This window comes from Chlorocebus sabaeus, chromosome 8 (genome assembly GCF_047675955.1).
Source record: "Chlorocebus sabaeus isolate Y175 chromosome 8, mChlSab1.0.hap1, whole genome shotgun sequence".
Classification (NCBI taxonomy): Eukaryota; Metazoa; Chordata; class Mammalia; order Primates; family Cercopithecidae; genus Chlorocebus; species Chlorocebus sabaeus.
In genome coordinates this window covers 147,139,369-147,153,158 of record NC_132911.1, presented here as the reverse complement: position 1 = coordinate 147,153,158, position 13,790 = coordinate 147,139,369, and the positions used below count along the sequence as shown (strand labels likewise).

The window sequence follows — 13,790 nt, the reverse complement described above, 5'->3', positions numbered from 1 at the left end:
GCTCTTCCTCACACCCTTTTCTCCTGGTGCTGCAGGTTTGTCCGGGGCACCTGCAAGAAAACCGATGGGACCTGCCCCTTCTCCCACCATGTGTCCAAGGAGAAGGTGAGTGCGGCGCTGGTGGCCCTGTTCCTGTGCACCTTTCTCTGGGGCCTTGGCCGCCTGGCCTCTGGGCAGATGGTGCCCACAGCTTTCCCTGGGCTTGGGACATGCAGATCCCTGCCCTGGCGTCCTTAGAGTCTGCTGTACCGCCTCTACCTCACTGCAGATTTTGCACCTGGACTACACAGGAAAGCAGCACTGATGGGGTCCCCGCTCACCATGCACAGGGGTCTCTTTTCCCTTCTCCTGACAGCACCAGGCCTTACCAGATCCCCAGGCCCCCCTTACACATGCCCAGGGGAAGGTGGTCCCATAGGTGCCCCTGTGGACCCAGGGCTGAGGCCTCAGGGCCTCTTCAGACTGGGGTTGGCAGGAGCGGGGAAGCTGTATGTGAGGGGCTGGGTGGGGAGGCTGCCTGGGCAGAAGGCAGGAGGGAGGGGCTGGAGGGGAAACAGCTGGACTCCTGGCTTATGCGGTTGTCCCCGCCTAAAACCCCACAGACTTGCTTTGAGCCAAGGTGGGTCCCCTGCTGGGAAGAAGCAAGAGCGCCCCGGGGCTGGGGTCAGGGGTCAGTGCTGGCGGGGACACATGTAGCTCTTGTGCCCTGGACTCAGCCACGGTGTGACCACAGCATGAGAGTGGAGTGAGGGCTGCCTCGGATGAGGGAGGCGGTGTTGGGCAGGGGTGCTGCTGCTGCAACAGCTTTTCCCCTTGAGGAACTTGAAAAGAATCAGCATTTTTCTCCCTAATAGAGCTTCGGAACTCTGTTGTGAGCAATTTGGAAATTCACGTCGAGTTTCGGGTTCATTAGCTCCCAGCTTCAAAGCCAGAGCACATTCCAAGCTGTCTAATGTGGACGCCCCGCACCAGTGCCCTGAATTAATGTTATTGTTATTTGTGTGGACGTGGCGGGGTGCAAACAAGGTTAATTGAAATGAGAATGCAGTTTCCTCTTGATAACAGCCCCGCTCTGACAGCCAGGAGGAGCTCCGTTTGCTGTAGAGTTGGCTTTATCATCCCTTTTTATTAGAGCTAATTTGGGCTCTATATCAAAAACCACATTAAGGGAATTGTCTACAGCCCACCACCGCCAGCCCCAAACGGGCCCCCAGCCCCTCTCCCCTCTGTGACTGCAGTTAAAAGACAATTAGAAATAAACTCCCGCTCGTTAAATCACCCTTTGTTTCTTTGCCTTCTCCCTCCCTCCCTCTCAGCCCTGGCCGCTGGCTCTCTGGACCCCTTCTTCCCTCCTTGGCCTTAGACAAGTTCCTCTCCCATCCCCAACCTCGCCCCAGAAAAGTGACTTTTTAAAGCCTCTGGATCTGCCCAGATCCCCCAGGGCTGCTCAGGCCCCAGCAACTCTGAGCAGGCTGGAAAGGGGAGGGGGACGGGGGTAGTGGGAGCTGGGAGGGTAGTCTGACCCAGGAGGGAGCAAGGCCCTGGGAGGGGAGTGGGAATAGCCTGGGGCAAGGCTGGAGACCCCGGGGTGCTGGCAGGGGCTCTGTGGGGGCTCCATGCTGAGGCCAGACAGTGACATCTTTGTTCTGGACTCCCAGGCAGCCCAGGAGGAGCCTGTGGTGGCCCTCAAGGGGCAGGGAGATGTCTCCTGGAGACGGCAGGAGACCCCCTGCTTCCCTCCCTGGGTGGCCCTAGCTCAGCCATTGCTCCTCAGGCCTGAGGTTCCCCCAAATGGGAGGAAAGTTGCATTGCTTCCCTCTCCCAGCCCAGTGGTGATAACAAGCACTGACTGTGGCCAGTGGCCCTGTGCTGGGGAGGAGGACGCTGCTGGACCCCTCCTGCTGACAGCCTCGGCCTCCACGGTGCTGGCCTGCAGCCAGTGCCACGCCAGGCCTGCTTTCAGGTAGCTCCTGCCCACCTAGAGCCCAGGGACACTGCCTGTGGCCCACAGGTCAGGTGCCTGGAAAGCCCTCTGTTGGGTGCTGGCCTGTGGCTTATCCTCCCACCTAGACACTGGTCCCCATGACCTGAGAGGCTCCAAGGGCAGCCCTGACCACAGGCTAGTGGTTGGGAGCCCTGGCTGCCCTGGACGGTGGGCAGGCTCAGAACAGGTGAGGGACTCAGAGGAGGGTGCCCCTGAGGCTGAGCCACAGGGCTGCTCCATGCGTCCTCTGGACAGAGCAAGGGCAGGGGTGTGGCTCACCTGGGAAGGCGGGGGCCCACTTCTGAGCAGCAGCCTCCCTGCCCCGCGGGTCCTGGTGGCTGCCCTTCTGCCTGCTGGTGCCGTCGTGTCCATTTCTCCCTCGAGCGGGGCTGTAGGAGGGTCCCCAGCCACCATCTGTGGGCCCTGGAGGGTAGCCGCCTGCTGGCCCTCACTGCTGGCCCTCCCCGCAGATGCCGGTGTGCTCCTACTTCCTGAAGGGCATCTGCAGCAACAGCAACTGTCCCTACAGCCACGTGTACGTGTCCCGCAAGGCTGAGGTCTGCAGCGACTTCCTCAAAGGCTACTGCCCCCTGGGTGCAAAGGTGAGGGGTCCGTGGGGGCCCGAGTGGGTGGGGTTCCTGTGGTTTGGTCGTCCTCTGTTCACTCCTGGGTGCCTACCGTGGCTGGATGACCCTTCTGCAGCCCTGAGGTGGTCAGTGTCATCACGTCCACCTCACAGGTGACTGAGAGAGGTCCAGCAACTGTCCCGGGGTTGCACAGCACCAGCACAGGGCGGGGTTTGAACCGTGGGAAGGTGAGGCGCAGAGGACCTAGACTTCCAGGTGCAGCACGGGTAGCCTGGAAGCTGGCCCCCCATGGTAGGGGTGTGGCGGCTGGGCCAGAGCGGCTCCTGGAATGTTGCTGGGGATGGCAGTGTGGTGAAGGGGATATTGGAGGCCAGGGGGCCGGCAGGGCTATAGGTGGATGTGGGGCCAGCAGCCTCCAGAGGAAGGCAGCAGGTGGATGGGCACTCCCACCCAGCCTGGGGCAGAGGGGTGGGCCGGGCAGAGCCGAGGGGGCCGCCTGAGCCGTGGCTGGCGAGGCTGGGGTGAGCTGGCACTGGAGCTCATTGTGGGGCACCACTGCTGGGTGGGGAATTGGGGACCTGGGCTGCAAGGGTCACCTGCAGCTGATGGCTCCGGCTCCCCTCTCCCCGGGGGCGTGACTGACTCCTGCGTTGCGGAGGTGCTCACAGGCTCACCTGTCTGGGAAATTCCCGGCAGTGGAGCCAGCTCCTCCTGTCTGCCTCAGCCTGCCCTCTTGGCGTCACCAGGACTCCCCACCCCAAGCCATGTAGCCTCAGCATCCCCAGTGGGCCTGGCCTCAGGTACAGCCCCCCCTCCCCCAGCCTCTCATGCCTGTTTCTCTCCCTGCCTGGGGGCTCCTGCACCTGGCCTAGGGCTGGTGGCTGAGGTGGGGAGGGGCCAGAACTAAGGGACCTGGAGATGCTCCTTGTCCCTGGCATCTTGAGAGGAGCCCCGGGGCCTGCAGCCATGGCTCACTGCCACTGGGTCCTCACACTTCTGAGTGTTGGCACTGCCTCAGGGTCTGCAACCCCCGTGAAGCCAAGAACACCAGGCACCCCAAGAACCCTTTCCCCGCCCACCCGCAAGGACGCCAGACCCTAGGCTCTGTGGCTCTCCTGCCCTCCCTTGCTGGGTTCCCCTGTGGGGTGCTGTGGAAGCTGGCCACACACTCCTTCCTGTGCACAGCGATCTGTGGTGGCCCGGGCCCTTCCCAGCATCCTCTCCCTCATCCTCAGTCCTCACATCCACTTCCTGGGAGGAGCCAGCCCTCAGCTCCTCCTGCTGCCAGGCCAAGGGTTGGCCAGGCCGGGCTCCCCAACCTGAAACCTGGCAGGGAATCCCCTCCAGGGAGGTAGGGCCTGGCCACGGCAGCCCCAGACCCTGTGGGGGCAGTGGCAGGATCCCCATGGAGGCCATGGCTGATGATTGTAAAATGTTTCAATTTAAATGAAAATATCAAAGTGATATTTAGGTCCTGCTTCTATTAGTGGAAGTGCTTACTGCTGCCTTTCCGTTTGTCCGCGCCGCGGCGCCCGCATGATGGATAGCAGCTTGTAATTATATATGGGAAAGCGCTGAGCCGGCCAGATCCAGTGGGGACAGGCGGCAGCCCGGGCCTGCGAGGGTTAATTTTATTCTCTAAATAATGTGAAAAGTGCTGAATCGTCACCTTGCGCCTGAAGTAGAAGTCCTCAAGCGGGCCCCAGAGAGTTTATAATATTCCACTGAATCAAGTGGAATTGTTAACCTCGCTTCATAAAGCGACGGCTTGTTAAAGAGCCACACTCCCTTTCCTTGTGAATAATTTAGGCTGGGAGTAAATCTCCGCTCTTTCCCCTTTTGGGGGGCCACGGCTGTGGCTCAGGGGTCAGCCTCTGCCAGATGCTGCCTGTCCTGGATATCAGGACGGGGATGACTTCAGACTGCCTGTTTGTGCACACCTGCGGGGTCTGCCGCGTCCTGCCACATCCTTCCTGGTAGACGTCCCTGTCTGGGTGCAGCGCTGTTTTCCTCCCTTGCCTTGGGAGCTTGCTCCATCCTTGTCAAAGGGATCTCCCTGGCTGATAACGTTTTGCTGAGGGGAGACTTTGAGACTAGAAAACCTCACCTTCTCCCCTTAGTCTTAATAGCCAAACGTGTCTATCTGCTGTCAAATTCTGATCTGCTGCCTGCGTCCTTGAACGGAAGAGTTTTCCCTCCTCCGTGCTCACTGCTCGCCTGTTTGTCCACGGGTGTGTCCGGCTGGGTCCATTGCCATCCCCTTTCAATACTCACGCTGCCCTGCCAGGGCTCCTGCCCTTGTGATGCGCCTGACAACTTCTACAGCCTTCCTTGCTTTCTGGCACCCAGACGCTCCCAGCACCCGGCGGCTCTGGGACAGCCGCTCCTGGCTCCTTGTGGGTGTGCTTAAGTCTCAGGGTCTGGGCCAGGCGTAATGGTTCATGCTGTAACCCCAGCATTTTGGGAGGCTGAGGCAGGTGGATCACCTGAGGTCAGGAGTTTGAAACCAGCTTGGCCAACATGTTGAAACCCCATCTCCACTAAAAATACAACAAATTAGCTGGTTGTGGTGGCAAATGCCTGTAATCCCAGCTACTCGGGAGGCTGAGGCAGGAGAATTGCTGGAACCTGGGAGGTGGAGGTTGCAGTGAGCCGAGATTGCACTGTTGCACTCTAGCCTGGGCGACAAGAGTGAAACTCCGTCTCCAAAAAAAATAAAAAATAAAAATAAAAAAAAAAGATTCAGGGTCTGGGCACTGCTCCTGGTGGCTCTAGATGGGACAGCTGCTCCGGCAGGGCACCCTGGTTCCTTCTGGGTGTTTAGGACTCAGGATCTGGGTGCTGCGTGTGCTTGTTGCAGCTGGGGTGTTGGCTGCTGCCAGCGCCCCCAGTGCACAGGGCTGGGAAGCATCGTGTGCACATGTGCAGGGGTGACAGTGACTCCATCCCCACTTCCGCGTTGAGAGCTCCTGCACACCTTGGGCCTCCTGCATCTGCAGCGCCTGCTCCATGAGCCTCCATCCTGCCGTTTTCTCCATGCCCTGTGTGTGGCCGGTGCCTGTCTGCAGGGAGCTGCCGAGAGGGGGAGGACCCTGACTGAGTCTTGGGTTTCAGCTCCCCAGTGCGAGCTGAGAGTTGAGACACCTGGGATTCCCCTCACGCACACCCTGCCTTCATCCTCCAGGCTTGAGGGGCTCCTGTGTCCTCTGGACAGCGCCTGTCTTGATTTTGGTCACATACAGCGCTTCTCTGTTGGTCACCCTTGCTTTTGCCAGTGCTGCTTTGTTAGGCCGAATCCTCCGTCCTTTATGAGGCGGGGTCCTGACATCCTTTGCCCTGTGATTTGTGCTCGGGAGTCTTGTTTAGGACCAGTCTGCACCCACGGTCACAGAGTGCCTCCTGCATCGCCTGCTGCTGGCTCAAGAGGCACCTGTGCGTGTAGCTTGTCCCTGCGCAGTTACTTCCTCCTCTGGCCTCAATCTCCTTTTATATACAATCGGGATAACGGCACTGCCTATCTCAGAGGGGCATGGCGGCTCTTCAGGAAGTCACAGTGGGCCTGGCAGCATCCTGGGCGGCCCCTGGCATGGGGAGGCCTCCCTACAAGTCGGCTGCTGTTCGCTGTTCTTTATTTTCGTGTTGTGTGAGGTGGGGCCCCACTTAGTTTTTCTTCATGTCATGGGTGCTTCCCCCTCAACAGTGGTCTAACCCTTTGATTTGTGGTGTCAGCTTAAAAAAACAAACAAACAGCTTTATTGAAGTACAGTTTCCCTCCCACACAATTCCTCTGCTCTAGGTCTGTGGTTCTGTGGGTTTGAGTAAACTCAGAGTCGTACAGCCGCACCATAACGCAGCTTTCCATCGTTTTCATTGCTCCCCAGAATTCCCTCAGGTCTTTTCGTCATCAGTCCCAGCCCCGCCTTCCTCCCACCCCTGGCCCCTAACACTCATCCACTTCTGCCTCTGTAAGTTTCTTCTGTGGGCCTTTCGTGTAACTGGAATCGTACAGTACACGGTCGTTTGGCATCTTTGATTTTGCATCATGTTTGGAGGTCTGTCCTGCAGCACTTCAGCGCTGCACCCCTTTTTATTACAGAGGCAAGCCACTGCAGAGACTCGCCAAACTGCCCGTTCATGAGCCGGGGACATTGGAGTGGTTTCCAGTTGGGGACTATCGTGAATAATGCTGCCTCGTACGCAGAAGGCTGAACGTCTGCGTACGAGCCTTCGTGTGGCCGATGCTTTTGCTTCTTTTGGGTAGACACCTGGGAGTGAAATTGCAGGGTCATAGGGTCACTCTGGGTTAACAACCTCCTGTTTTCTAAAACGGCGTCACTGTTTGACACTCCTGCCAGCAGCGAGCGAGGCTTTCGTGTGTTTACTTCCTAGCTAGCTCTTGGTGTCTGCCTGTCTGGCACAGCCGTTCTGGTGGGCGTGGCCACATCCCTGGGGTTTCTGGCATATCCGTTCTGGTGGGCGTGGCCACATCCCTGGGGTTTCTGGCATATCCGTTCTGGTGGGCGTGGCCACATCCCTGGGGTTTCTGGCACAGCCGTTCTGGTGGGCGTGGCCACATCCCTGGGGTTTCTGGCACAGCCGTTCTGGTGGGCGTGGCCACATCCCTGGGGTTTCTGGCATATCCGTTCTGGTAGGCGTGGCCACATCCCTGGGGTTTCTGGCACAGCCGTTCTGGTGGGCGTGGCCACATCCCTGGGGTTTCTGGCATAGCCGTTCTGGTGGGCGTGGCCACATCCCTGGAGTTTTGGTTTGTATTTCCCCGATGGCCTGGACGCGCAGAGCACCTGGGTGCTTATGGGCCATTCCTGTCTTTTGTGAAAAACAGCTTTATTGAGCTATACTTCACATACCACGTAATTCACCCATTTTAGTGTACAATTCAGTGGCTTTTGGTATACTTTTTAATTGTGGTAAAATATATTTAACAAATTTTGACCATTTTTAAGTGTCAAAATGGCACTTAGTTAAATAGCGTTAACTACATTCACAACACTGTAGAAACATTCCAAAATGTTTTCCTCACCCCGACAGAAACACTGAGTATTCACTGAATATTCAGCAACGGCTTTCCACTCCCCGCTTCCCAAACCCTAGTTAGACACCTAGCTAGTTATCTCAGTGAAGTCGCCTCCTCTAGCTGTGTCCTCTGAGTGGATCGTACGTTCTGTCCTTTGGTGTCTGGCGTCTTTCACTCGGCGTAATGTTTCCAGGGTTCACAGGTGTGGCACCACCTCATTCCTTTCTTACAGCAGAGTAACCTTCCGTTGTGTGTGCGCTGCATTTTGTTAGTTCCGTCAGGTGTTGGTGGGTATGCGGCTGCTGTAACTAGTGCTGGAGTGATTCCTGACCGGCAGGGATCTGTTTGAATCCCTGCTTTCACTTCCTTTGGGTGTATATGGAGGAGTGGAATTGCTGGAGTCTGAGTAATTCTGTGTTTAGCTTTTTGAGGAGTCACCAAACTGTTTTCTGTTGTGGCTGCACCATTTTACATTGCCAGCAACAGTGCACAGGCTCCGGTTTCTGCATATCCTCCCCACCACTTGTTGTGGTTGAATTTGTTTATTCTTTCTTTTTTTTTTTTTTTTTTGTGTGTGGATTCTTTAGGATTTTCTTACAGGCATCAGCAAACAGATAATTTTACTTCCTCCTTTTCAATTTGAATGCCTTTTCTTTCTTTTTTTTTTTTTTTGAGACACAGTCTCACTCTGTCGCCTGGGCTGGAGTGCAATGGCACTATCTTGGCTCACTGCAACCTCTGCCTCCTAGGTTCAAGTGATTCTCCTGCCTCAGCCTCCCAAGTAGCTGGGACTACAGGTGCATGCGCCACTAAACCCAGCTACTTTTTGTATTTTTAGTAGAGACAGAGTTTCTCCATGGTCTCAAACTCCTGACCTCAGATGATCCGCCTGCCTTGGCCTCCCAAAGTGCTGGGATTATAGGTGTGAGCCACCACGCCTGGCCTCTGGCTAGAACTTTTAATACTGTGTTGAACTAAAATGGCAACTGTGGGCATCCTTGTCTTTTTCCTCATCTTAGAAGAAAAGCTTTCATTTTTCACCATTGAATATGACATTAGCTTTGGGCTTTTATGTGTAGTGTTTACCACACTGAGGAAGTTGCCTTCTGTCCTATTTATTGTGTTGTTTTTTTTTTAAATCATGAAATGGTGTTGAATTTTGTCAGGTCTTTTTCTACATTAATTGAAATGATCTTGTGGTCTTTTTCCTTTGTTCTGTTAAGGTGGCCAGCGCATGACTCTGACCATATTGAATCACAGTCAGTCACAGTCTCATTAATTGATTTTTGTGTATGAAACCATCCTTGCATCTGGGAATAAGTTCCACTTGGTTATGATGTGTAATCCTTTTATTGGTTTGTTTTTGAAATAGAGTTTTGCTCATGTTGCCCAGGCTGGAGTGCACTGGTGCGATCTTGGCTCGCTGCAGCCTCCGCCTCCTGGGTTGGAGCAATTCTTCTGCCTCAGCCTCATGAGTAGCTGGGATTTCAGGCGCACGCTGCCAGGCCCAGCTAATTTTTGTATTTTTAGTAGAGGTGAGGGTTTCGCCATGTTGGCGAGGCTAGTCTCAAACTCCTGACCTCAGGTGATCAGCCCGCCTCAGCCTCCCAAAGTGCTGGGATTATAGGTGTGAGCCACTGCACCAGGCCCTTGATGTGTAATCCTTTTAATGTGCTGCTGAATGTTTTGCTGAGGATTTTTGCATCAATATTCATAAAATATATTGATTGATAGGTTCCTTTTCTTTTAGTGTCTTTGTCTGGTTTTGTTATCAGGGTAATACTGGCCTCACAAAATGAATTAGGAGATGTTTCCTTCTCATAAACATTTTGTAAGAGTTTGAGAAGACTTGGTGTTGATTCTTCTTTTAATTGTTTTAGTAGAATTCACCAGTGAAGCCGTCTGGTCCTGTGCTTTTCTTTTTTCTTTTCTTTGTTTTCTTTCTTTTCTTCCTTTCTTCCTTTCTTTCTTCCTTTTCTTTCTTCCTTTCTTTCTTTTCCTTGAAGAACAAGGTCTCGCTATATTGCCCAGGCAGGTCTCGAACTCCTGGGCTCAAGTGATCCTCCCACCTCTGCCTCCTTAAATGCTGGGGTTACAGGCATAAGCCACTATACCCAGCTGTGTCCTGGGCTTTTCTTTGTTGGGAGACTTTTGATTACTGACTCAATCTCCTTGCTGCTCCTAGTTAGATTTTATACTCTTCAGTCAGTTTTGGTGGATTGTGTATTTCTAGGAACTGGTTCATTTCATCTAAGTTGTCAATTTTATGTGTGTATAATTGTTTGAAGTGTTTAATAATTGTCCTTTTGATGTCTAAAGAATCTGTAGTGATACTGGAAATTTCATTTCTGTTACTGGAAGTTCGTGACTTCTTTTTTTCATTGTCTGTTTTACTAGAGGCTTGTCAATTTATTGATCTTTTCAAAGTACCAGTTCTTTATTTTACTGATTTTTCTCTATTGGTTTTCTGTTTTCGATTTCACTGGGCTTTCTGCTCTTATTATTTCTTTCTTTGCTTACTTGTGGTTTATTTTGCTGTTTTTTTCCCTCTACATTCTTGAAATTGGAGCTTAGATTATTGATTTGAATAATTTGAATATTTTCCCTTTTTTCTGAGATAGGGTCTCACTCTCACGCAGGCTGGAGTGCAGTGTTGCAGTCATGGCTCACTACAGCCTCAACCCCCTGGGCTCAAGCAATCCTCCTGCCTCAGCCTCCTGAGTAGCTGGGACTACAGGTGCATATCACCATACCCGATTAATTTTTTAAATTTTTTGTAAGACAGGGTCTTGCTGTGTCACCCAGGCTGGTCTCAAACTCCTGGCCTCAAGCAATCTTCCCACCTCAGCCTCTCAAGTAGCGGGGACTACAGGTGCATGCCACCACACCTGGCTAATTTTTGTATTTTTTATAGGGATGAGGTCTCGCTATGTTGCCCAGGTTGGTCTCAAACCCCTGAGCTTAAGCAGTCCATCCACCTCAGCCTCCCAAAGTGCTGGGATTATAGGTATGAGCAACCAAGCACAGCTCTTGTGAGTTTTTTGTTTGTTTTATGTCCCTTAAGATTTTCTCTTTGCCCTATGGATTATTTGGTAAAAGGCAAAAGAGTCATATGATCTGAAGAGAAACCAGAGTATTGCCTGTAGATTATTTAGAAGTGTGTTATTAAGCTTCCAAGTGTTTTGAGATTTTCCTGTTACCTTTCTTTCATTGATTTCTAGTTTGATCTATGTTTATTAAAATCATACAGATTTTAATTCTAAGTTTCTCACGGTTTGTTTTATGGCTGAGGATATGGTCTGTCTTGGTATATCTTCTATAGGTACTTGAAAAAAAGTGCGTATTCCAGTTGTTGGTGCTCTATAAATGTCTAATAGGTCTTGCTAGTTAAAGGTGTTTTTGAGTTCTTCCTTGACGATTTTCGGTCTGGTGTTCAGTTGTTGAGAGAGGTGTTGAAGTCTCTAACTATAATTGTGGATTTGTCTAGTTCTCCTTTCATAGCTATCAGTTATTGCTTCATGTATTTTGCAGCTTTTCTGTTTGGTGCATATACATTAGAATTGCTGTGCATTCTTTTTGTTGTTGTTGTTTGTTTAGAGAGACCAGGTCTCGCTTTGTTGCCCAGGCTGGAGCTCAGCGGCGCAATTACAGTTCACTGCAACCTCAAACTCCTGAGCTCTGGCGATCCTCCCACCTCAGCCTACTGAGTAGCTAGGACTACAGGCATGCACCACCATGCCTGGCTACTTTTTAAATTTTTTTGTAGAAATGGGGTCTTGCTATGTTGCTCAGGCTAGTCTTGAACTCCTGGCCTCAAGTGGTCCTCGTTGGCCTCCCAGAGTGCTGGGATTACAGGTATGGCCCTACTATGCATTCTTGATAGATTTACTCTTTTATTTTTATATAATGTTTCTGTCTCTGGTGATTTTCTTTGCTTTGAAGTCATCTTTTTCTGATATTAATATCGCCACGCCTGTTTTCTTTGAATCAAGTTTTCGTAAGTCTTTTTTTCTCTTTTTACTTTAAATTTATCTATGTGTCATATTGAAGTGACTTTCTTGTAAACAGCAGATAGTTCAATCATGTTTTAAAATTCACTCTACCAATCTCTGTCTTTTAGTTGATATATTTAGGACATTTACATTTAATGTGGTTATTGCTGTATTAGGGCCTAAGTGTATCATTTGATTTATTTTGTTTTCTATTAGTTCTTTTTTTCCCTCTGGGTTTTTTTCTCTTGCCTTCCTATGGGTTACTTGAACACTTTTTAGAATTTTTATTTGATTTACTTATAGTGTTTTTCAGTATAGATCTTTATTCAGTAGTCTTCCCTTCTCTGTGGGGGATGCATTCCAAGATCCCTCATGGATACCTGAACCCATGGGTGTCATAGAACCCGATTCCATCATTTGGAACATGTTTCTATTACCTTCCACCCACAAATCAAATGGCTTTTTAAATCTTTTTTTTTTTTTTTTTTTGAGACAGAGTCTCGCTCTGTCGCCCAGACCGGAGTGCAGTAGTGCGATCTTGGCTCACTGCAACCTCCGCCTCCTGGATTCAAGCAATTCTTCTGCCTCAGCTTCCTGAGTAGCTGGGTTTATAGGCATGTACCACCACGCCTGAGTAATTTTTATGTTTTCAATAGAGATGAGGTTTCACCATGTTGGCCAGGCTGGTCTTGAACTCCTGACCTCAAATGATCCACCTACCTCGGTCTCCCAAAGTGCTGGGATTACAGGCATGAGCCACCATGCCCAGCCGCCTTTTTAAATAACTAAACGTTTATCACACACTGTAGCCCTAACTTTTGCAGTTTGCAGTTTGACAGCAAAATTAGCATTAATTTCTTTTTCTTTCTTCATAATTTCTTTTGTTTTTTTTTTGAGACGGAGTCTCGCTCTGTTGCCTAGGCTGGAGTGCTTTGGCCAGATCTCAGCTCACTGCAAGCTCCGCTTCCCCGGTTTATGCCATTCTCCTGCCTTAGCCTCCCAAGTAGCTGGGACTACAGGTGCCCGCCACCTTGCCCGGCTAGTTTTTTGTATTTTTTAGTAAAGACGGGGTTTCACCGGGTTAGCCAGGATGGTCTCGATCTCCTGACCTTGTGATCCGCCCATCTCGGCCTCCCAAAGTGCTGGGATTACAGGCTTGAGCCACCATGCCCAGCCTCTTTCTTCATAATTTCATGGGTGGAAGATTCATTCTTGCTGTAGATTTCAGCAACCTCAGAATATTATATTATTATTATTTATTATTATTATTTTTTTGAGGCAGAGTCTCACTCTGTTACCTAGGCTGGAGTGCAGTGCAGTGGCATGACCTCTGTCCACTGCAACCTCCACCTTCCATGTTCAAGCGATTCTCCTGCTTCAGCCTCCCAAGTGGCTGGGATTACAGGCACTTGCCACCATGCCTGGCTAATTTTTGTATTTTAATTTTTATTATATTTTTTAGATGAAATCTAGCTCTGTCACCCAGAGTGGAGTGCAGTGGGACGATCCTGGCTCACTGCACCCTCCATCTCCCGGGTTCAAGTGATTCTCCTTTTTCAGCCACCTGAGTGGCTGGGATTACAGATGCTTACCACCATGCCCAGCTAATTTTTGTATTTTTAGTAGAGATGGGGTTTTACTGTGTTGGCCAGGCTGGTCTCGAACTCCTGATCTCCTGATCTACCTGCCTTGGCCTTCCAAAGTGCAGGGATTATAGGCGTGAGCCACCATGCCCAGCCTATTTTTTTTTTCTTAAGTCGAGAACTTTCACCTTTTTACCTAAAGGAAGCATTTTACAGCTTCTCTTATCCAAATTGTTAGCATCACTACTGTTGCACTTTGGGGCCATTTCTTTGTGAAAATAAGGGTTACCTGGACACAAGTGCTGCAGCACCACAAGAGTCAGTGTGACGAGGGAGGCAGCCACTAAGTGACTAATGTTAGGTCGTGTATACAGTGTGGAAAAAGGAATGATTTGTGTCTTGGGCAGGACAGAGCATGACAGCACAAGATTTCATCACACTACTCAGAATAGCATGCACTTAAATATTTATGAATTGCTGGCCAGGCGTGGTGGCTCATGCCTGTAATCCCAGCATTTTGGGAGGCCAAGGTGGGTGGATCATGAGGTCAAGAGATCGAGACCATCCTGGCTAACACAGTGAAACCCTGTCTCTACTAAAAATACAAAA

General features: G+C 51.1%; 1 protein-coding gene across 2 annotated transcripts in view; it reads left to right on the top strand.

The window, feature by feature from the left end:
- Window positions 1-13,790, top strand: part of ZC3H3 (zinc finger CCCH-type containing 3) — a 104,472-nt gene that overhangs the window by 72,956 nt on the left and 17,726 nt on the right. For both annotated transcript variants that reach the window (XM_008001767.3, XM_008001768.3), the window contains exons 8-9: window positions 36-105; window positions 2,455-2,586. In XM_008001767.3, coding sequence (XP_007999958.3) covers window positions 36-105; window positions 2,455-2,586 — 202 coding nt within the window. The remainder of the gene's footprint in view (window positions 1-35; window positions 106-2,454; window positions 2,587-13,790) is intronic.